The sequence below is a fragment of the Eupeodes corollae genome, chromosome 1 (assembly GCF_945859685.1).
Source record: "Eupeodes corollae chromosome 1, idEupCoro1.1, whole genome shotgun sequence".
Classification (NCBI taxonomy): Eukaryota; Metazoa; Arthropoda; class Insecta; order Diptera; family Syrphidae; genus Eupeodes; species Eupeodes corollae.
The window spans coordinates 281,193,527-281,218,681 of record NC_079147.1 but is presented as its reverse complement, the minus strand read 5'-3'; the positions used below and the strand labels follow the sequence as shown (position 1 = coordinate 281,218,681).

The 25,155-nt window shown below is 28.0% G+C and overlaps 4 protein-coding genes across 6 annotated transcripts in view; 2 read left to right on the top strand and 2 right to left on the bottom strand.

Moving 5' to 3' along the window:
• Nucleotides 1-25,155, top strand: part of LOC129953908 (cysteine-rich motor neuron 1 protein-like) — a 354,433-nt gene that overhangs the window by 131,846 nt on the left and 197,432 nt on the right. The window lies entirely within an intron of this gene.
• LOC129953920 (uncharacterized) lies at nt 522-13,878 on the top strand. 3 transcript variants are annotated; one of them, XM_056067465.1, is made up of 4 exons: nt 522-595; nt 13,060-13,187; nt 13,260-13,586; nt 13,646-13,878. In XM_056067465.1, exons 2-4 carry the CDS (start codon nt 13,113-13,115, stop codon nt 13,826-13,828), a joined length of 585 nt encoding a protein of 194 aa, XP_055923440.1. In that variant the 5' UTR covers nt 522-595; nt 13,060-13,112; the 3' UTR covers nt 13,829-13,878. The 3 variants fall into 3 exon arrangements, with proteins under 3 accessions (XP_055923440.1, XP_055923441.1, XP_055923442.1); XM_056067466.1 differs by lacking the exons at nt 522-595; nt 13,060-13,187; nt 13,260-13,586 and adding exons at nt 10,133-10,882; nt 10,945-11,271 and having other exon boundaries at nt 13,646-13,861; XM_056067467.1 differs by lacking the exons at nt 522-595; nt 13,060-13,187; nt 13,260-13,586; nt 13,646-13,878 and adding exons at nt 10,133-10,882; nt 10,945-11,271; nt 11,330-11,533.
• On the bottom strand, nt 17,763-18,895 carry LOC129953919 (uncharacterized). The gene is made up of 3 exons (XM_056067464.1): nt 18,834-18,895; nt 18,468-18,785; nt 17,763-18,399 (listed from the first exon to the last, which is right to left on the bottom strand). Exons 1-3 carry the CDS (start codon nt 18,855-18,857, stop codon nt 18,148-18,150), a joined length of 594 nt encoding a protein of 197 aa, XP_055923439.1. The 5' UTR covers nt 18,858-18,895; the 3' UTR covers nt 17,763-18,147.
• LOC129953926 (uncharacterized) lies at nt 22,648-23,278 on the bottom strand. The gene is made up of 2 exons (XM_056067472.1): nt 22,977-23,278; nt 22,648-22,907 (listed from the first exon to the last, which is right to left on the bottom strand). The coding sequence occupies exons 1-2, from the start codon at nt 23,274-23,276 to the stop codon at nt 22,656-22,658; spliced, it is 552 nt and encodes a 183-aa protein (XP_055923447.1). The 5' UTR covers nt 23,277-23,278; the 3' UTR covers nt 22,648-22,655.

Genomic DNA, 25,155 nt, shown 5'->3' with positions numbered 1-25,155 from the left:
AAAAAAATCAAATACTGCAAATATTTCTGAAATTTTTGGTATTTTTGTTTTAAAATTATCTCAATATGTTAGAAAAATATAAATGCAGCCTAATTTATTTATATAATTTATATATAAAAGGCCTTTTTTTAATTATTTTATCCCTTTCATATCTGATGTTTTTTTTAAATACAATTTAAAATAATACAAATTCTGATGAATTTCAAGAAGATTTTGGATTGAAATATCATTTTCTTAAATTTTTTAGATGCTTAGTAAAACATCAATTTATAAGTTTCTATTCTTCGGTTCGGTTAAATATCTTAAAGAGGGAAGAAAGGAGTAACGTCTCATTTTTACTCCAATACTTTTTGAAAATATTCTTCTCTCAAGATAAGCCTAAGTTTTTGATTAACATTTTTTTTTTATACGACTTTACAGGTGTTATTATCTAAATTTAATGTCTATATATTTTATTGCATCAAGTCTATATTTATAAAAATTATATTCAAAATAAATATTTGTCTTCTTTTTCTTTGCAGGTAAATTCTTGGGTTTCCCAGTTTCTAGTATAAATCCATAAAAATATTGTTGACTTATCTATTTTAATTTCAAGGTAAGAATTTCAAAGTGTTCATTACCTATTGTTTTATTTTATGGTGAATAAATTAATTTCAACAATAAATCATATTCAAGTTGTTGAAAGTTTTTATTGTTTTGATCGTGTGTGAAATACTTGTAATTTGCAATGCAGCCCTTATCTGATAAAATTATAAATGAATATATGAAATTGCTTAAATTCCAAAACGCAATTAGTTACTATTTACATTTTGAGGAGATTAAAAATGGTTGAGTATGGTTGTTCATTTTATTACCAGCAAATGCAAATATTATTGTATATTATCACAAAAGGTAACCTTACAAACAGCTGACTTGAAAGAACTTTTTTGTTTATTTTATCACAATTTTATTACAAAAATTAAACAAATAGATACTCATACAGTACAAGAATATTATTAGCTTAAACAAATACAAATTTCAAACAAAGAAAATTCCTGAGATTCCTTAACAACGTACATACATATGTTTGTGGGTTTAGTCATTATAAAAATTCCAACAGACTTAAAAGTGTTAGGTTGACATAAGAACCTTATCTAAAAATTTAAATTTATTATATTGTTTATATTGTTCCTACATATGTTATGTGCAATAATGAAGACAAATGTTTTGATTTTTAGTTCTTGTTTTTGTAATTGTTGTTGGTGTTCTTGTTTAAATTATGATAAGGAAACCTTTGGAATTTTAATCGTTTATTATTTTATTTGCAAAACAAAAAAAAATTAGTCAAATTGGGCTTGGCTTTGGTTTTTACCTTGGTAAATGCAGAAGACACCCATGTTTTGTTTTTATTGTTATCATTGTTTTTTTTTAAGTAGGTAAGTAATTGGTTTTTAAATGTAGGTCACTTTATTCATATGATCAGAGAAAACAATTTATATAAATTAATTTTAATGAAAGGTTTATTATTGTGTTTTTGAACAGTTCTTAGACAAAACCTACTGATACAAATTTGTAAAACTATATTTTCAGCTCGAATATATGGATATTGTCAACATTTTACATATTTTTAGAAAACTCCTATTGAAAGTTTTGTTTATCAAAAATAGAAACCTACACAAATTTAAAATTTGTATGGCCACCAATGGAAAGAAAACATCGTAAATGGCATATATGTACATAAGTCTATTTTTTATAAATTATTGGGAGATATGAATTCAAAATTATTTGTAGATAAATCATTATTTTATTATTTTCAATAATTAATACTCCATTTTTTGTTTATCTTAATGATAAATTTCTGTTTCCAAGTATTTTTTGATTGATTTCGGCTTTGAAAAAGATCATCTCAAGAACAGTGAAGATTTCTGAATTATAAAAACTTTAAAGAATTTTGTATTGTCCTATCATTAACAATTTGCTATAATATTTTGAAAGTCAAATTAGTGATCCACAAGAACGGTGTGAAAAAAAAATCAAAAAAGTCCATTTTCTTTATTAATTAATTGTATAAGACTTGGGTTTTTTCGCTTACATATATTAACACAATTTCTTCAAAAAATTAAACACTTTACGTCTTAAGAACCGAAACTATAAAAATTAATAAAATGACTTTTGGTATCCATGTTTTGAACATTTCAAAACCACTGTCCTAAAATAAATAAATCATGTGGCGTAATAGTCCATTGAGGATAAGAGCCTAGTGCTTTACAATTCAAAACCATTCCGAGTGTGAGTAATGTTGTCAAGGATAGAGGGGACCTATAGTTTTAAGCCGAATCCAAACGACTAATTTGAGAAAGCACTTTTTATGAGAGGAATTACTCTTGAAGGATTCGTCGATTCCTCACAAGAGGCAGTACAGTTGTGAAAAACTTTTAATGTCACAAGCAATGATTGAACCCAAGATCGCTGGTATGACAGTCCAAAGCACTAACCATCAAGCCAGGTGTACTATAACACCTCTCCTAACCTCACTAATCTGACGAAATATAACATTATAAGTTGTTTTTTTTAAATTACCATTTTATGAAAACTCAGAAGTTGGTGCTTGAGTTCATTAGTCTTTTCAAAACTCACAACTTAATTAGTACATTTACATCTCTAATAGTTTACAAAAAAAAATCATGTTAATTTCAATTCCCAACTACACACTCAAAACATAATTTTCACACGCTTTTAACTAAAATTATAATTGAATTAAATTAAATTGAACATTTTACAGCAATTTATTTGACCTATTACAACCCCTAAAGCGTTTATAAACGATTACATTACTATTATTGCATCTATTTTCTAGTTTGAACTAATTAATTGGTTGTTTATAGCCTAAAATGTCATTTACTCTACAAACGAGTGTATGTTATGAACTATTTTGCTTTCAAGTTTATATAAAAACTTTAACATTCATTGCCACAGAACATTAGAAAATTAAAAAAAAAAAAAAAACGTACTATTATTACGCCGCCGCCGCCGCCGTAAATTCCATCCAAAATTAATTGATACACATTTGTATTTGAAAAAAAAAAAACAATAAATGAATAGAAATTACAAAAACATCCATGAAAATTGCATGAGGAAAAACCAATTAGAATGCATTACTATTTAAAAAAATATATAATTATATATGTACATCTACATATCTACACTATATTATCCGCTTATGTATAGCTACGTAAAAGATCGAATCGATTTTACGCCACTTTTCTGCTGTTCTGGGGAACAATTCTTAAGCTTTTCAAAGTACAATTAATGCGGTCTGTTTCTTTAATCTTTAATATACGGGTACGAGTAAAAGGAAAAGTTTTTTCTTTTTTCATTTAATTTTTCTTTATATTATAATGAAAGGAAATAAGAAAAAAAAACTAACTATAAGTGTAGATTGAAAAGTGGATATTTTTTAATATATATAATATAACGAGGGCGGAACAAAAAGATTGATTAAATTATTATTTGTTTATTTGTATAGAGTACATTATGCAACTTAAGGGAAATTACAAGGTTTTGTTTTAAATTTGCATCAAAATTGAGGTTAAGATACAATTATTTTGAAAATAGAATTTCCGATTTAGTAATGGACTCTTTTCAAAGACAATGGTTTACAAATAAATAAGTCAGAAATATTATGCAGGGTTTTCCAGTAAGAAGCTTTAATAGGCAATAATATGAGTATTTTGTTCAGATATCTCAATTAATTTCTTTGTTTATTTGATTGGAAGGTGAAAGAAATTCCATTACAAAAACAATTAAAACTATATACATAACTTCACAGCTGTGATTACAGCACTTTATCTTTTTCATGAAATTTTCCATGGTCAATTCAAAAATTTGCAACAGTTTGTCTTTGATAACTTCAAGGATCGACTGTGAAGCATAAGCATAGACCGTATCTTTTACGTTGACCCAACAAAAACATTCTAGAGTTATTAAATCACAAAATCTATGGAGATTATTGCAGTTATAATCACTTCTTCAAAAAATAACATGGCCAGGGAACTTTTCTTGTAAAATTTATGTAGATTGTTTCGTTGCTTAGATTATTCTTTAATAATTTCGTTAAAATTAAAAACTTCAAATTCCGTAGCGCAATCCACCGTAACCATCTTCTTTTTCAAATAAATGAGGTCCAAACACAGGGTCTACCACGATATCTAGAAATTAATTATCTAGAAAGTAAAAATCTCGAATATGAAAATCTCGAAAACAAAAATCTAGAATGGAAAAAATCTCGAAAACAAAAATCTAGAAAATAAAATCTCGAAATGTCAGAAAATAAAATATTGGGTGTTTTATTGACTTTAAACTGTTAAAAATACAAAAAAAATCTCGAATATATATTTTTTTTCGAGATTTTTTTCTAGATAGAGTCTTTAGAGATTTTTGTTAATTCTGGATTTTTGTGGATTCGAGATTTTTGCGTTCTAGATCATTTTTTTTATTTTCGAGATTTTTGGCATTCTAGATTTCGTCATGATCCCCCAAACACATCGCCACCAAAAATGTTTGCAAATTGGTAATACGTTGTCCGAATTGTATTTCAATTAGTCTATAATATATTAAAGGGTTTTTCGATAGGTGCGCGTAGATTTTGGAGCACCGTAATCACTATTTTGATTTGGTGACATCTAACAAATCTTTTGTTTATAATTCAGTTGCTTGATATGCCAAATGATCAAGGCAAGTTACGCCACTGATCAGCACGTTAAAATGATAAATCTTTATTCTCAAAATAATTGACCGTTTAACCAAATAATGCACATTGCGCCCATTTTTCGGTAGAAGTGGTGACCCTTCACAGTCGCCTCTTCAATTGTTGGTGTCCAAATTTTAGACGACCGGTTCAGTAAACAATCAGCCAGACTTCAACATGTTGAATTTTGCGTCTGGACTTGGAATAATTTAGGGTCCTCCCTAATTTTGATCAAAAAATTATCTTTAGTGAAGAGGCGCATTTTTTGATGAACGGCTGTGAAAACAATCAAAACTGCCACCAACCCACGCGAGGTTCACCGGGTGATAATGCATCTTCAAAAAAGTTACCGTTTGGTGTGGATTTTGGGCTAGTGACGTAAGTGGTCCGTACTTTTTTGAAAACGACATTATTGGCGGACACCGTCAACAGAAAGCGCTACATAACAATGATAACTAATTTCTTATGGCCCAAATTGAACCATACGGACCTAAACGGCATGTGGTTCCAGCAGGACGGGGCTACGTGCGATTTGAGGTTAAGGTTACCTCTCGCAGGGGTGATGTGAATTGGCCTCCAAGGTCATGCGATTTGAACCAACTAGACTTTTTCTGGTGGAGTTTCTTAAAATCGCAGGTCTATGCAAATAAACGACAAGCGACCAATACCCTAAGGATGAACATAACATAGGCCATCGCTCAAATTCAACCAGATCTATTCGGAAGATTCATTGAAAATGGGACCACTCGGATCCGTGCACCGTGAGAAGCCGAGGCAGGCATTTGAATGATGTCATATTCCACACCTAATGGCATACATGCGCCTTTCAAATAAAAAATAATTTTGTTTATAACTCACACACATCCATTTCAATATCTACCCGCCCTTATTGAAAAATCTAGAGTGCAACATTCGTGTTATACGAAATAACTTTTCTGCAACATATGTTGACATTGACAAACAAGCCAGCTGTTTTGGACCCACCATAGATTAGCCTTTATATATATAAGAAATGATAATGCATAGCAACCTCAGGTACAATATGGTTTGTGCTCTAACATAAACTTATACTTCATGTGGTTGAAACTAATGGTTGCTAAACACATCATTTCCGCTTGTTTATTTTTTAATCGGCTTTTAACGCATTACACTGAATTTGTCTTTGTGGGCGATTTTAATAAACACAATTCTTATAGACTTCTAGACAACAACCGAAGGAAGATATGTTGAAGTCCTTGCTGAGTTAATCCAACTAACTCAGCTTGTCGACGAGGTAATTCGAATTCCTGACGTTGCAGGTCAATCAGTTCACCAATATCCTAGACTTGTTTCTTACATCTGACCCTAATCAGTGTATTACCTCCACAAGGCACATCAGACCATTGTATTGTATCTGCCAATTTCTCATGTCAAAAAGAAACCAGTTAAAGAAAACACATCTACGATAGCCCTTTAGCAATATGAGAAGGCCAAAGGAGACTGTTTCAATGATTTCTTCAGGAACTTTAACTGTTCAATATGCTTCCTCGATAGTGACGTGGATTCCAGGCCTGATATGGTTACAAATTTTATTTTCTGGGAATGAGACATTTTATCCTGCATAGGTTAAAATCTATCTAACCCAAACTCATGGTATAATTGGATCTGTAAAAAGGTTATTAGAATCAGAAATGTTAGTTTCCGTTGTTATTAATCCAACCCAAGTGAGGAAAACATAAATAAGCTCAAACGACGAACAAATATTTCGCCATTTATAAGAAAAAAAACGTACGAAACACCACGTTATCCTCGGTCCCAACTCTTATCCTTAATGCCATTTTGCAAGCTAGTTCCATTGCTTGCTCGTAACCAATTTGTTTGCAGTGAAGTTTCATTTTAATTTGACGCTACCAGAGAGTGCCATGAGTCCTTCTGTTCTTGAGAGTGTAAACGATTTTATGGGATGAATCTTATTTGTCACTCGGAAGAGTTCTGAAAGATCTTGACGTACAAAAATCCACTATTATTTTGAAGAGGTGTTTTTCCACGCTTGCATCTAATAAGTTCAATAAATAAGTTTACTTTTTAAACTTGTAACACAGATTAATGTTAGGAACAACAATATGAGTAATCGATTGAAAGATTTTCTGAAAAAAGAGTATTGAATACGTAAATCATTTGGGAAAAATTCAAATATTGCGTATATTTGGGACCAATTGTCTACCAATTTAACTAACGCGCTTGACAAATTTCTCTGAACTACTAAATGTATAAATAATTAACTTACTAAACTATATTCTGATTGAATTAGTTAGATAAGAGCAGGTGTTCCCTAATTGTTTCATCAAATGTATTTTGCATTGAACTCTAATTAGTTTTAGTTTTTGACCAAAACAACATTTTTGACTGCCATTTTAATCGAAAATATCTGCAAACGAATACCCAATGGATTTTATAAGTTCAATTGTCTTTTTTATTATTTTCATCATAACATTTCTTTCTATAGTTTATGGATCGGTAATATTGTTTTTAAATAATTTTTTTATTTTGTTTAAAAACAATTGTTTTCTGTTTAAAATATTTCACAGCGAAATTTTAATGTTATATTTAATGAAATTAAATGTTTTGAGAATCCCAAAAACGCATATCCACCAACTTGTTATGTCAATAAAACATCCAACTCAGCTTACATAAGCCTTCAAATCAATCGTGAAGTACCAAAATTTGAATACGCAATTGATATTTATTTGTTGAAAAATAAAAACGAACGATATCCAATTTTGCAATTGAGTCGAAGTGAAGGGTGTTCATTTTTTGAAGGAAAAATTCGTATGTTTCTTGTCCGATCAGCCAGAGAAATGCTATTAGATGCCGGAGAATTACCTAAAAAATGTCCAATTGCAAAGGTAAACTTAATATTTTTCTGGTGAATAGGACAAACAAATTTAAATGAGTAATTTCTTTTTAGGATTTCCATTTTCTTTTTAAGGAATTTCGTGTGAATGCTGACAAATTACCACCACTATTCCCAGAAGGTGACTATGAAGTAAAGTTTAATTCTACTATGGCTAAGAGAAAAGATCTTATAGCTACCATCTCGGCCAAAATCAGAGTTGTACAGAAATCTAAGAAAACATAAAATAAATTAATTGTCAACAAATATTGTTTGAGTTTTCAATATTTTTTAAAACAGAATTCCAAACAAAGATTTCACAGCATACAAAATAAAAACCAAACTGTTTGCAGAAAGCTTCTGTGCTGCTGTACTATACTCTGTTTTATTTACAGTGTTGCTGTAAACATTTTACTGAGCTATCTGATAATTTTGTAATATTTGCTGCGTTTTTGAACGCATGAATTCTTGTTTAAAAAAGGTGTCATGATCTTGGAACTAAGTGTACATTTATGAGATGAGTATGAGTATGCTTACAGCTCAACCAAATATTACAAAAAAAGCTATTGAAGATTTAAGATATTTGAGCTAAGACTTATACTAGAATCTGCAAACAAATAAAAGTGATGACAGATTTTCTCCAAGTTATCAGCAATTACGAATAATCAAAAATTAACACCATTATATAAACAATCGAACTTGGTGCTGGAACAGGGTTATCGATTTTCTTTTTAATATAAAGTTCGATATTTCTTTTTATTATAAAATTTTAATGTTGAAATTTGAGTGAATTTTTGACCACTTTTTGGCACATATTTGGCAGTATCTCAGTCATAACTTGACGAATGCTGGTTTTTAAGTGCTTAAGAGTTAAAATTTTATCTGCATAAACATGATCTTGGTGGCCAGTTGATACCGCCTTTTGTATAACAAAGCCATATTCGCTCGAGTTGTGTAGCATGTGGCACCATCTTGTTGAAACACATATTCTCCAAGTCACATTCTTTAATAGCAGGCAAAAAAAAATCATTTATCATGTGACCATAACGCTTCGAATTGACGGTGACAGTCGTTCCACAGTCGTTTTCGAAGAAGTAAGGTCCAATCATACCGCCGGACCAAAGAGCACACCCAACAGTGACTTTTGTGGATGCAATGGTCTCTCTTTAATTACTCGAGAATTCTCAGAACCCTGAATACGACAATTTGGTTTGTAAATATGCCCACCGAAAGAGAAATGTGCTTCGTTGCTGAAGAAAATTTTGTTCGAAAAATCGCCGTCCCCCTCCTGTTGCTTCAGTTTTTAACTCAACTGGACTTTATATGGATGTAGGAGGTCCTAATTTCTGAGAACGACGAAGAATTGACACATTTGGGTCTTCGGTAACACTTCACTTACGAGCGAAAAGATAATGCACAGGCCTTACAGTTTTTGTAACCGATCCATTTTCTCAAATGTTCTTACAATTTTGCCAACTTCTTGCGTAGTTGGACGAATATGTAAACCATTATCCACGTGTGCCACAGGTACGTTGGAAATTTTCCAACTTAAAATAATTCTGTAACCAACCGATTTCGTAGAAATCTAACTAACACACGTCGGAATAATAATTCAAAATGCATTTTTTTTCGAATTCTGTTTACAGTGTTTACTTTAAAATTACACTTTTTTTTCTTAAATGATTGTTCAATCAAAAAACTTATACAAATAGTACCTCTTTAATCATTTGAAAAATTAAAAAAGTAATAATTTCGGAATTCCAAAGGTTTTTCAGTAAAACTAAACTACACATCGCAAAATGAAGAAAAATATTAAAAATACATAATTTATTCCTTTTTCCATACCATAACAGTGTTCCTCTGTAAATTCTTATATAAAACAAAATCCCAATAACATTTTAATTTTTTTAATATTTACTTTAATTGAAATGTATTTTAAACTAAGTAATATAGTTAACCAAGAAGTTTTTTATCATTTATTTTATTAGAATGTATTGCAAAAACCTCTCCTTTTGCTTCAAGAGAACAAAAGAATTTTTCATTTGTAAAAACTTTCAAATAAATTACAAACGCCACATATGGTACAAAAACTGGAAATTTTTCAGCATCAACGACAATATTTTTATATGAAAATACGTAATCCTGAAAACAAAAAAATTAAAAATTATTGATTATACATAAATTAAAAAATACATACAATACAAAATACATATTTAACCTTTTCAAGAGGGCAATCAGTTGGTACTTCTCCAAAGTCCATTAAAATGGATTTATATATTGCCAAAAGTTGAACTAAAGTACCTTTGTTTCGAAAAACATCACACATATTTATGTTTTTAACATTCAAAAGTGTACGTTTTTTCTTAGTCTTAGGATTTTCCACAGAAAGGCTCACATTAAATTTTAATGTAACTATTTTATGTAATAATTGAACTTCGATATTTCCTTGTGGTGGCTTAACACTTTTGTCAATTGAACAATTTGAATATTTTACCAATTCAGGATTTGATTTACAAACATAAGAACTCATTTCAATTTTGTAATCTCGCTTTGATAATAGAAAAAGAAAACAAGGTCAACTTTTTTAGTTACCAGTTTTTATAATGCTTAGAAAATAATTACTTCAGCATCGATGTGAAGAACAGCAAATGTAACAAATATGAGAGATAAAAGTGGTATTTGCCATATATCCATGGTGGTGTAGTTTTCAAAATTTATAGTTTTTGAGAATTATGCTAGGGAACTGAAATAATAAGAACGTAAACATTAATGAAAATACAGAAAATAATGTAGGTATGATGTTTTTACCTTTTGTTTTGCACGCCTGAGCTTTACATTCAAAATTAAACCTTTATGCTACTTTCAAGTTTGAAGTCAGCAGCTTTTCACCAAGATTGATATCCTGTAATATCAAATAAAAGTGGGGACAATAAATATATTGCACATTTTTAAACTGTGTATTAATTTTATCTTAAAAATTGTTCTCATTTTTGAAACTCATTTTACTTAAAATTTGGAACGTTTATATTAACACACTTCGAGACTCTTTGAACCAGAAAACTACATTATCAACGATGACTGGATGATTACTGAACTGTTTGTTTTATTAAAAAGATAACTTAAATGGAATCATTAAAAAACCATTACCTATTTTAAAGTTTGGCGCTAGTGTGACATCAAATAAATTTCATCACTATATGTAATTGTTTATGATGAATTTGGTGAAAATAAGTTTAGTGTCCTTCATATTTCTTCTAATTTCAATTAAACAAAACAATGGAGAGGTGAGAAATTATGTTCTTAGAAAATGTTCTCAATCTCTGAATTTTTATGTTTGTATTTTAAGCGTGGCTTTGAAATCCTAATGGATTCCTACAACTGCTCTTCTAATCCCAACTATGCCATAGCTCATGTTTGCTATTTGAATAAAACTTTTTACCCAGCTCAGGCATTCTTCGATATTCATATACAACATGATATTCAAAAACTACAATATTCATGGGTGCTTTTTCTAATAAGAAATAAAAGCAATAAACGTCGTAAACTGTTGCATGTGAAAAATATGAATGCATGTGAATTTTTGGCAGGAATATCTCCGGTACCACTGTTAAGGATATTTAGGGACATTATGTTGGATTATGGAACAATGCCTCTTAAGTGTCCAATAAAAAAGGTATACAAAAATTTGCATTCGATTTGATTTGAGTCTGTATTAATATTTTTTTTCTAAGGATTCTAAATTTTTATTCGATCGTCTGATTGTTGATAGTGAGAAATTTCCACCTTATGTACCGGAAACAAAATTTGATGTAACAGTTAATTTAACTAGTGGAAAACATTTTGTTTTTGCAGTATCAGGTTATGGGAAAGTAATGCAAAAAAATAATATACATGACTAAGAAGTTGAGCTTAATAAAATATAAAAACCTAGCAATTATTATAAAAATAAAAAAAAATTGGTTTGTAAATGTGTTTTTAAATATATTTAACAGTTTAAAACTTTTAATTGAGTTTTTATTATATTCACTGTGAAAATTTAAGACATAAATAGAAGTTATTACAAAAAATGTACAATTGTTTATTTAATAAAAAAAGAAGTTTGTATTTTTAAAACAACGAAAAAAAAGTAATTAAAGTGTAGTTTTTATTTTAATTTTTTCATTTTTTAAATTTGAGTTTGTTGAATTGTATTTTGAATTGAATTTTATTTATTTATTTTTGTAATAAAGTCTTAAACTTTAATTTATTTTTACACTTCATTATTTTAAAATTTTTAAAAACTTAGTTTACATTGTTTTTTTTTAAGAAAATCGATTTTGTGTCTTATCTTATTTGACATTCTTTAATTAAATGTCTCTATTTACTATTTTGGGTGGTTATTATTATTTTAATACAATTTTTGTTTGTTTTAACCATTTTGTTGTGTGTTTTTTGTATTTCACTTATTAATTTAATTTAATGCATTTTATTTTGTTCCAAAATACATATTTCATTTTATATTATTTTACTCTATTCTGTTTTTTATTGTATTTTATTATATAATATTTTATTTAAATTGTTTTATTTAATTATATTTTATTTTATACAATTTATTTAAATTTAATTAAATTATTGTATCTACTTTTATTTTATTTGCTCTTAACAAAATGCAAAATTCAAATAATTAGTAAATAAATAAATAACAAATAATAAACAGTAAACAATTAATAACAAACATTGAATAACAAATATTAAGTAATAAATAATAAAACTTAAGTATTGAGTAATAAGAAATTAAAAATAAATACATAAATAAGTAATAAATAACAAAAATAAATTAATACATTTTTAATTATTTAATTGCACTATCAATGAGTTGTCAGAAATATCACAGTTCTTTAATAAGTTATCAGTTAGTTTTTTAATTCTTGTGCAAATCAATTTAACACCTGTTTGGAAGATTAAGCATCATTTCAATTACGTAATTTTGCTTTGATAAAAATAAGAAGAAAAGCAGGTAAATTTTTTTAGTTACCAGTTTTTGTATGCTTAGAAAATAATTAGTTCATCATCGATTTTAAGAACCGCAAATGTAACAAATATTAGAAATAAAAGTGGTATTTGCCAAAAATCCATGATGGTGTAGTTTTCAAAATGTATAGTTTTTGAGAAATATGCTAAGCTACCTTTTGTTTTGCAAGCTTGACTTTTACATTCAAAATTAAACCTTTTAATATAAATATATAATACCCATTTTTAAACTTTGTATTAATTTCATCTTAAAAATAGTTCTCACTTCTGGAACTCATTTTACTTAAAATTTGGAAAGTTTATTTTGACACACTTCGAGACTCTTTGAACCAGAAAACTAAATTATCAACGATGACTGGATGATTACTGAAGTTTTTGCTTTTTTTTTCAATTTATTTATTAAAAAGATAACTTAAATTCAATCATTAAAAAACCATTACCTATTTTATAGTTTGGCGCTTAAGTATGGCATCAAAACTATTTCATTACTATATGTAATTGTTCATGATGAATTTGGTGAAAATAAGTTTAGTGTCCTTCATATTTCTTCTAATTTCAATTAAACAAAATAATGGAGAGGTGAGAAATTATTTTTGTAGAAAATTTTCTCAATTTCTCTTTACATGAATGTTTTTTGTTTGTATTTTCAAGCGTGGCTTTGAAATCCTAATGGATTCCTTCAACTGCTCTTCCAATCCCAACTATGCGATAACTCATGTTTGCTATTTAAATCAAACTTTTTACCCAGCTCAAGCTTTCATCGATATTCTTATACAACGTGATATTCAAAAACTACAATATTCATGGGTACTTTTTGTAATAAGAAATAAAAGCAATAAACGTCGTAAACTGTTGCATGTGAAAAATATGAATGCATGTGAATTTTTGGCAGGAATATCTCCGGTGCCATTGTTGAGGATGTTTAGGGATATTATGTTGGTTAATGGAACAATGCCTCTTAAGTGTCCAATAGAAAAGGTATAAAAAAATTTGCATTCGATTTGATTTAAGTCTGTATTTATTTCTATTTTTTAAAGGATTCAAAATTTTTATTTGATGGTCTAATTGTTGATAGTGAAAAATTTCCACCTTATGTACCGGAAACAAAATTTGAAGGAACAGTTAATTTAACTAGTGGAAAACATTTTGTTTTTGCAGTATCAGGTTATGGTCAAATAATGCAGAAAACTAATATACATGATGAAGAAGAAATTTCTTAATAAAATATAAAAACTTAACAATTTTTATAAAAATAAAAAATTAAAAAAATTGGTTTAAAAATGTTTGTTTAAACCTATTTAACAGTTTAAAACTTTTAATTAAGTTTTTATTATATTCGCCTTGAAAATTCAATACATTAATAAAAATTATTACAAAAATGTACAATTGTTTATTTAATAAAAAAATAAGTTAATATTAAACAAAAAAAAACAAAAAGAAAGTAATTAAGGTGTTATTTTTTTATAAATTTTTTTTTATTTTTAGTTGTTTTTAATTTTATTTCAGTTTGTTGATTTTTATATTGTATCTTGTTTATTTTTTACTTCATCATATTTTTATAAAGTCGTAAACTTTAAGTTATTTAAACATTTTTAAAAACTTAATTTTCTTTGGTTTTCAAAAGAAAATCTATTTTTCGCATTTTTATTTGACATTATTTAATAAAATGTTTCTTGTCTGTATTGTTTATTTTAAATATTACATATTTAATTTTATTTCACTTTATTTTTTTCTATTTTGTATTGTATTTTATTATATTATTTTTAATTTAAAATGTGTCATTTTATTTTTTTTAATTTAGTTAAATTTAATTAAATTGTTTCTAATTTTATTTAATTTGTTCTTATTTTATTTTCATTTTATGTAACTTTATTTTATTTTGTTTTATTTTGCTTGTTTTTTTCTTATTTAAATAATACAACTTTTTTATATTTTTACAATACTTTATTTTTAAATTTTTAAAAACTTCATAGTTTACTCTGGAGATAGATAGATAGATATTTTATTTCTTTATTAAAATAGAGATATGATATAAAAAATATCTCTTACTACTGAGTACGTTATTTTTACAACATTATAATTAAGAAATAGAAAAGTAAACATTTATATTTTGAAAGAAAATATGACAAAAACCCTCATTTAACCACAATAATAATTTCGGTTAAGAAATGGATTGAATTTAAAAACACATTAGATACGTAAAATAATAAAAGACTTACAATTAAGTTGAATAAACATAAAGAAAAAGATAAATAAATATATAATAAAATAAAAGATAATAAAATATATATAAATATATATACATATATATATATATATATATATATATATATATATATATATATATATTACATTTAAGTGAATAGTAAGTAAGTAAATAAGCATGCAAATTATTTAACAATAAAATCAAGAAACAAAATGCAGAAATTAATTAATTAGTGTATAAATAAATAACAAATAATAAATAGTATATAATAAATCACAAATAACAAATATCAAATATAATCAAATATCAAATAGTAAATAAAAAAAATAAAAACAATAAATAATATTACATAAGCATTAAGTAATAAGTAAATAAAAATAAATGAACAAAAATAAATTAATACATTTTTTAATGTTTAATTGCACTACCAAAAGGTTGCCAAAAATAGTTAGTTATCAGTTATTTTCGAATTCTTGTGCAAATCAATTCAACACCTATTTGATTAAAAAGATCATTAGTTGAATGATACCAGGGCATCATCATCAAGCATCATTTTTAAAATTTTGTTTTTTCACACTTGCAGATTTTTAGTATGTGTGATTGCGCAACTACCCCACACCTGACATCCATAAAACAACATTGCTTGAAACACAACCTTTTGTATAATGATCTTATTTTCAGCACTTAATGCTATTTTCTATTTATAAGTATTTATAAGCGGGTATTACATTTTAATTGCAATGTTAACTTTTTTAATTATTTTAATAATATGCTCTTTAAAGACAAGCCACTTGTCAAAGTTTATTCCTAGATATTGCACATTGGACTCCCATTTTGTAGTAGTACCGTTGACTTCCAGCTCGTTAATAGGAAGAAACAATCGCGTGAACAAAATTGATTTTATCTTTCCGGCATTAAGTTTAATTTTCGATTTGTGATAATGTCTCATTATAATTTGAAGTGCATTTTGAAGATTGATCTCAATATTGAGACCAAACTTACGCGATAGAGTATGCATAGATCCCTGACTCACAATAAGGAAGCTGTGGAAAATCAGACGTATACACATTATATAAAAACAGGACCAAAAACTGAGTTTTGAGGGACACCATACTGAATATAAACTAACATCGATTTAAGTTTGTTAACATACTTGACAATATTTTCCTGATAAAAAACTTTCAATTGTTTTTATGAGAAAACAAGAGAAGAGCATTATGCCAAACAGAGTCCAAAACTTTTTCGATGTCTAATAGGACCATATCTATAGATCTTCCTTTAGAACGATTATTTTTGATTATATACAAATCCTATGGACTTGATGTGAAGGACTGTGGTGGCTCCTAAATCCAAACTGTTGGTCAGGAAAAATATGTTTTTCTTCAAATAATAAGTTAGATTTTTTTTCAATATTTTTTTGAACACCTCATTCAAACCACTAAGGAGACTGATCGGCCTATAGCTACTAGGATTCTCCCTGTCTTTACCAGCTTAAAATATTGGTATGACCTTCGCTATTTTCTCGATCTCAGGAAAGTATTGATTCTTCATATAGGTGTTGATAATAAACGTCAGATACTTTCTTCCTGACTTGGGTAAATGTTTGAGATACAGATTATGTTATTAAGTCCATCGGTTTTCCGTTCGCAACTCCTTTATAATAGCGGAACCATCATTAACAGAATCGTATTCAGCTTGGGGTGTTCTTGTTATAGAAGATACAATTCGATGAGAGACAGCGTCTACCAAAATTATAGTAGCTAAATCACTTAGCTGTTGGGATTCTTCATGGTTTTTCCTGAATTCTTCAGCGAAAGCATTCGCCTTTTCACTATCAGTATAAAGGACCTCATTCGAATTTTTAAGCACAGGAATTAATGTGGTCTTATTTTTTATAATTCTAACAATGATCAAGAAAGGTTTATCATTTTTCTGTAACTGACTAAGCGCTGGGTTCATTGAATGTTTCGATTTTTTTGAATTTCCGAAGAAATGAGTTTATTAAAAAAAACTTCAACTTATGGAAATGCACTGGCAAACATTATCAATGCCACTGTCTTTTAAAACCATTTGTGACACGAATATATTTAAGAATATAATCAGGAATACAGAAGACTCTATTGAGCAATGAATTTGATCAGGGAAAGCTGAAACAAGTAAGTCAACACCTTCTTTGTTCTAACATTGTCTATATTTCCGTAGGCATATTTCTTAGTTTAAAATTTTAATTCTGACTTGAAAATTGACCAGTAAGTATTTTTAAAACCAAAATGATATTCCTCTATTACTTCCTAAGGATGAAAAACTTGTAACAGTACAGGGTTATGATCCGACGCAAATTCGTCAAAAACTATAGGCTGAGACACAGTATCAGCAGTGTTAGTCATTTTAATTTTTTTATTTTTTTTTATTTAATGAATTGATTTAAATTATATTATTTTACTTATTTTGTTCTATAACATTTAATTTAATTTTTTATTTTATTGCATTATATTTTATATTATTTATTGTATTTGATTTAGTTTAATTTAATAAAATTGAATTGAATTTTATTTGGTTTTATTTGAAAATTAAAACTCTCAATTTTATATTTTTAAACGATTGTTTAGAACGAATGTCCAAAAATAAATGACAGATGCTAAAACATTTTTCTAACAATTTAAGCACAGTAATGTAAGCACAGAATATGTCCACAATTCACCTCACAGTATATCGAAAATTTTTAATATTACATTTTATATAAAAATAAAAACAACAAATTTTAAATGTTTTAACTTTATTAAGTTGTTCGTAATATTTATATACTGTCTAAATTATGCACCTTACAATAAATTATAAGTTTTAATAGTTGGTCAAGTAAATTAAAATGTTTTTAAGACAATATGCATTGGAAAACCAAAATTCAAATATTCAGTTCTTAAAAATATATAAATAATTGATGTGTTCCATTTTTATGCCTGACCGATCATATTACAAAAATTAACATAATAACCCATCGTTAAATAAAAATTGTTACAATTCCGAATCAATCTTTATAATCTTTAATCAAAGCAAAATTAACATCAGCCCTCAATTATTTTTGTTTTTCAATTGAGATTCAGAATCTATTTTTATTTTAATTGAATTAAATTAGATTGTTAAAATTCCACGAACATTTAACTTATTTTGTTTTGTATACGTTTTCAAGTATCATCACTATTAAAGAATTTTTTTGAGTGATAGAAAAATTCAAACTTTCCATTCCCTTCCAAATTTTAAACAAAAAATGTGCAGTTTAAATTTTGTTTATAGTTTTGTCAAATATGTATTAATAATTGTATTATAAAAATAATATTATGTTATGGCAGGGCCGTTCTTACGTTTCTTATTCTTTTTATTTGGCAGGAATATATTATTTTCAACACTTTCTTCATTTTCATCTTTTTTTACTTCTTCATTTCTTCTAACTCTTCCACTAAATTCAAGAGCAAATAGAAAATCTTTCCCCACAGTATTCCTTGTGATTATATAAAAATCAGTTTCGATAAAATACGGTGGAAATCTCTCCAAGCTGACGGTCATATTTTGAAGTTTATAATGATAATCCTGGACACAAAAAATTAAAACAAATGATTAGATATTCCTTAAAAACAAACAAAAAAACCAAAACTTACCTTTTTTATGGGACATTTTTTTGGAAGCTCTCCATATGTTTCCAATAATTCCTTGAAAATTTTCAACAAAGCTGAAACACGTCCTTCAAAAAACGCACAAGCATCATAATTTTTCAAGGTTAATAAATTTCTTTTTTTCTTTTTATTCGTTATGGTAAAATTTAATGAATATCTTTGTGATTTGATTTCTCGTTTCATTTGTATCTCTATAAAACCTCTTGCTGGATTATAACTTTTATCGAGTGAACATTTTGGTGGGAATGTGTATTCGGGATTCGCAGTGCAGACAATTTTATCCATAATTATGAAATAAGCTGACTGTTTGATTGAATATTAAGAAATAGATTAATGTTAATGTTTACAAACCTTCGCATAGATTCCAGTCATCATAAATAAACCAAGGAATATTAAATATAAAATAATATATTTTAAAGCCATTTCAAACTTGATAATTTTCACACTGAAAAAGTCGACTGAACTAATAAGCTCTATTATCTGTGTGAAATATTGAGTTGTTTTTCCCCTTTCCATGCGTGACGGACTAAATACTGTGATATTTATAATCACAATAAAAACAAAACATTGTTGTTTGTGGCTTTATGCTCATTATTTCATGTTCATAATGACATTGTTTTATTATCCATGCGTAATCTTTGATTTCGTATATTATTAATTATTTTTAATTGTTTCTTTGATTTTACGGTAGCCATTTGCAAAATGAAATAAGCCATCTACCCGTCAAACTAAGAATTACTTGAATGTGATGTTTGATCAGCGACTTTAGTGCGAGTTTACACGGCTGATTTGTATTAGAATAAAATTCCTTGAAAATGGAAGAATAATTGTTTTCAATAATTTGTTCCATTTTGATGTTGACGAAATGATCAAAGGATTCTGTTGTGGAATCGCATAAGGCGATAGTTGATTGTTGGCCATTAAAACCTAAAATTTTGTTCTACATAAGGTGATTATCAAGTTGAGTATCACTATTTTTAATTTGGTTTGTTGGTGACTGTTATTTAGCTGTCACTTTTACACATTTTGTTTAATTTTGTGTGCGTTTCTCCTTTAGCCAAAAAAAAATGAAAGATATCAAAGTTGAAATTAAAATAAGTTAAAGTAATTTATTTATTTATTTATTTATTTATTTACGATATGTATACTTTAATGCTGAGTATCAACTTAAGGAATAAAGGAAATATTATAGAACTTTCTAATAGAATAAGACTTTCTAAGAATGCTCATCAGTAACTTATTTTCAACAATACATATTTTAGATTTTAAAAAAATTTTCGTCTGAACAAAGAAACGTTTATGTACGAGTATGTTTGGCGGTTGCCCGATTTACCATCAGGATTAAGATCAACATATATTCCACCTTCATAAGCTTCAACAAGCTGCCACATTAAATATTCTTATAGGTAGTGGTTATCAATGACAAGTTGGGGCTGAAATGCAGTCGGTTCTATGCCCACTTTTAAATTTAAGCCCTTGGATTCAACAAAAGAATGTTTTTTTGAAGATTACAACAAACATTTGTGTTTGTATTAAGTACAGTTACACTATTATTATTAGATATGCACTCAATAAAATACAACACAATAAACACAACAGCTGATCGAAATGACATTTATGCCTGTTGCAATTTGAACCAAGTTTCCTAAGCTAATGATACATTTTTAGCGATCACTTTACACAGAACAAAGAAAAGTTGATAATCAAAATTGAGTATCAACACAGTGACAATGAACTATCGCCTTACGCGATTTAACCAATGGTTTCAATTAGATCCAGGTATACCATTAAAGCTGACAAAAAAATCAGGTGATCGATCACCTGAATTTGATTACTTCCTGGAGAAAACACACGAAAACAAATCTAAAACACCAAAACTTTCCAAGTCCAGAAATGAAAAGTCATAACTTGGTACTGCAATCCATGCACAATAACAGTTGTTCAAGCCTTATTTCTGAATGAGTTAGGTCTAATCACACCCTTATCCAACCGGATTGTGTTGGTGCATTTCTAGGACACAATCAGCGAATATATGAGATTGCTAGGAGTTGGCTGACTAGACTTTCTTCTCACTATATCGATTCTTCAATTCACTTACATTTTCTAAGAACTTAAATTTCGTCACAAATTTCTATCTTCGTCCGCGAAGGCGCTTCAAGGTGATTTGAGTTTTGGAAACTTTGACTGCAAATTGTTCACTGTACCTAAGTGATTTTTAAAGAAATGAATGCATTTTTGAAGAGTTTATGGTTTTATATTTTGCATTGGTAGTTTGTCAAAAGACCTGTAAGTCTATCCTCATTCCTTCTTAAGACATTAGAGAGATATGATATTCACTTAAGGGCAAATATTGATACAAGACTTCTATCTATAGCTAAACATGTCCTATTGTAAAGAAAAATCAGTGGAAACGGCTGGTCTGGATTCGGGGGGTTTCAGAGTGATTACCTTTGTGGGTGACATTGCTACAACAGTTGTGTGATCCGAATGAAGTTCGTCAAAAACTATAGGCTGAGGTACAGTATCACCAGTGTTAGTGACACTGAAGAACTTCCTCTTTTACAAGCGGGTATATAAGTAGGACCTGATGGAAACAGTATGGAAAAAGGAAATATATTTGTTAGATCCGACAGTGGGTTGAACCATGAATAAGCTCTGGTACAACCCCAATCTCTGTGTCTGCAGTTCAAATCACCACCAACAATATAATTTTTGATTTTATTAAGAGCTTTACTAAATCAGACAGTAATAGGGATGAAGATCCTCCGGAAAGTATTTTTCCTTATTTTGTTTTATTCCAATTCTTCTTTTTATCGTTTATTAATTTGTTTTTATTGTAATATGTCATTTTATTTTATTCTTTTTTTTATTTAATTAATTGATTTAATTTATTTTATTTTATTTTGTTCTACAACATTTAATTTTATTGTATTTTTTATTTGATGGCATTATATTTTATATTATTTATTGTATTTGATTATTTGATTTTATTTTTATATATTTTCATTTTATGTACCTTTTTTGTTCTGTTTTCCATGATTTATTCTTGCTTTAAATTATTTTAGTTTTTTTAACTTTATTTGAATTTGCTTTGTTTTATTAAATATTTTTAATATTTATTTTATTTTATAGTAACAATTAGATTTTTTTGTTAATTTCCGTAGTAAATTGAAAATATTCAAATATCTTCCTGGTTTCAACGTTGTTGATTTAAGTAAGTTTTGGGGAAAGTTTTTTTCTTTTATTCCATTTTAAATAATTTAATTATTTTTTTTTTATTTTAGTCCTTCATTTTATTTTTAATTTAATGAAGTTTGTTAAAAAATATTTAAACGTTTTCTAACTTAAATTTATAGATCTAAATATTTTCCGGGAAATTCTTCTAATTGACGATTTTGGAAAAAAAATATTTAAAAGTCTAACTTCATATTTTTAAACGATTGTTTAGCATAAGTGTCCAAAAATACATGACAGAATTGTTAACAATCTTAGCACAGTAAATAAAAGTCCACAATTCACCTCACAGTATATCGAAATTTTTTTATATTATATTTGAAATAAAAATAATAAATTTGAAATATTTAATGTTTTAACTTTATTAAGATGCTTGGAATATTTATATAATGTCTTAATTATACCTTTAAATAGTTGGTCAAATAAATTAAAACGTTTTTAAGACAATATGCATTGGAAAACAAAAATTAATTTTTCAGTTCTTAAAAAAAATGTATAAATAATTAATGTGTTCCTTTTTTATGCCTGACCAATCATATTACAAAAAATTAACATAATAACCCATCGTTAAAAAAAATGGTTACAATTACGAATAAATCTTTCTAAAAATCTATTCTAATCAAAGGAAAATTAACATCAGCCCTCAATTATTTTAGTTTTTCAATTGAGATTTAGAATATATTTTTATTTTAATTGAATTACATTAGTTTGCTTACATTGCACGAACATTTAACTTATTTTGTTTTGTATACGTTTTCAAATAAAAGCAAGATTAAAAAAGTTAGTAGAAGTTTTCAAATGACTCACATACAATTTTGTGTGTAATAGAAAAATTAAAATTTTCCATTTCCTTCAAAATTTTAAACACAAATTATGCAGTTTAAATTTTATTATAGTTTTTCAAATATTTAGAATTGTATTATAAGAAATAAGAATAAATTATGCTATGGCAGGGTCGTTCTTACTTTTCTTATTCTTTTTCTTTGGTAAAAATATATTATTTTCAACACTTTCGTCATTTTCATCTTTTTTGACTTCTTCATTTCTTCTAACTCTTCCACTAAATTCAAGTGCAAACAGAAAGTCTTTCCCCACAGAATTCCTTGTGATTATATAAAAATCAGTTTCGATAAAATACGGTGGAAATCTGTCCAAGCTGACGGTCATATTTTGAAGTTTATAATGATAATCCTGAAAACAATAATTAAAAAAGAATTATTCAGATATTCTTTAAAAACAAACAAAAACACCAAAACTTACCTTTTTTATCGGACATTTTTTTGGTAGCTCTCCAAATGTTTCTAATAATTCCTTGAAAATTCTCAACATAGCTGAAACACGTCCTTCAAAGAATGCACAAGCATCATAATTTTTCAAGGTTAATAAATTTCTTTTTTTCTTTTTATTCGTTATGGTAAAATTTAATGAATATCTTTGTGATTTGATTTCTCGTTTCATTTGTATCTCCATAAAACCTCTTGCTGGATTATAACTTTTATCGAGTGAACATTTTGGTGGATATGCGTATTCAGGATTCGCAGTGCAGACAATATTATCCATTAATATGGAATAAGCTGACTGTTTGATTGAATATTAAGAAATAAATTAGTTTTAATGATTACAAACCTTCGCATAGATTCCAGTCATCATAAATAAACCAAGGAATATTAGATTTAAAATAATATATTTTGAAGCCATTTTCAACTTGATAATTTCCAAACTAGAAAAGTCGACTGAACTAATAGCTTTATTAACTATTTTAAATAATAATAAGAAGTTGTGTTTCCCCTTTCCATGCGTGACGGACTAAATACTGTTTTTTGTACATTGGTGCTCATTATTTCATGTTCATAATGGCATTGTCGTGTGTTTTACTATCCGCACCTTATCTTTGATTCCGTATATTATTAGTTATTTTTAATTGTTTCTTTAATTTCACGGTAGCCATTTGCAAAATTGGAACAAGCCTAAACAGTAAAACTAAGAAGAAATTAATGCATTTTTGAAGAGTGTACGAATAGTTTAATTTTTAGAATGTTTAAACTAATGCTTTGGGCTGATCGGTGTGAACTGGCTGGCAACCCAAACAAAACCGATTTAGTCCTATTTTCAAGGAAATACAATATTCCATATGTTATGGAAGACTTGGGTTAAAAACAACATTGGCTACTCCGTAATTCATTAATACGTATTTATCATCAATTCCAAAGCACACAGACTACACAATCTTCAAACTTCAATTCGAAAGAAATTTCCAAATTTATAAACCTTCCAGATCTTTCTGGGAGTACAGCACATTCCTAGAGGACGAGTCAGCCTACTTTTAAACAGATGGATTAAAAGCAAATGAACTGGTTGTTGGAGGTGTGTACCCTGAAGGACAGAAAGAAAAATTTAAATCAACATCTGGTATCCGTATTTTATTAGAAAGTCAGGCTGTTATTATATTTCTGGACTCTGTCTCTACAGACTTTATAACAGTCCATATAAATGGTGTTCATCTCTTATAGAGCTTGCACAACACTTTAATATTCACCTTTGATGGGTGTCGGGTCATAGAGACATTCCAGGGAATTGTAAGGCGGATGAACTCGCTAGAAATGGTACTGTACAACCTTTTCTACCGCGTTTGGCAAATGCTGACATACCAAAGCTATAAGGGAGGTAAACATCCATTGGAACAACATCACCATGTGTCAGAATACAAAAGACAGGTGGCCTATACTATATTTAAAGTGCTTAAGATGCATAGCATATTGAATTGATATAAGCTCGATAATAGGCGTCATATCCGAGCTTCTGCAGAAGCGGTATGATTTATGAAGAGGAGGAAACAGTTCTTTACCTCCTCTGTACATGCCCACCAGCTCAAAAACTCAAGAATAACCTAGGAGAAGTCTATTCAAAACAAAACTTAGTATTGAAATCGTTTTGCATTACCAACTTGTTCCAAGGTCTCTGAAATATAAAGTCCATTGTCTTCAGAGATTTATCATTGTGTTCTTGTATATATCATTTAATCCTTCACATCTTAAGAAATAGGAGGTATAGATTCAGAATAGATTTTGTTTTACATAAATATGTATTCAATATAGTTTTATTTTTAAGAACAGTTGAAAATTTGGTTAGAAACTTTTTAATTGTGGTATTCAAATTACGGTAGAACTTGTGGCATGATATGGTTGGTGCGTTGGATTGTCATTCCAAAGGTCTTTGTTTCAATACCTGCCTGTGCCATCTAAAGTTTTTTCACGGGTACTGACTTTTGCAAGAAATTGACAAATCCTCCAAGAGTAATTCTTCTCATGAAAAGTGTTTTCTCAAATTATCCGCCTGCATTTGGTTTAAGACTGTAGGTCACCTCCATCCCTGAGAACACTGGAAGGGTTGCGAGTTGTAAGTCACTAGTTCACAACGGACTACTGCACCACCTAACTTT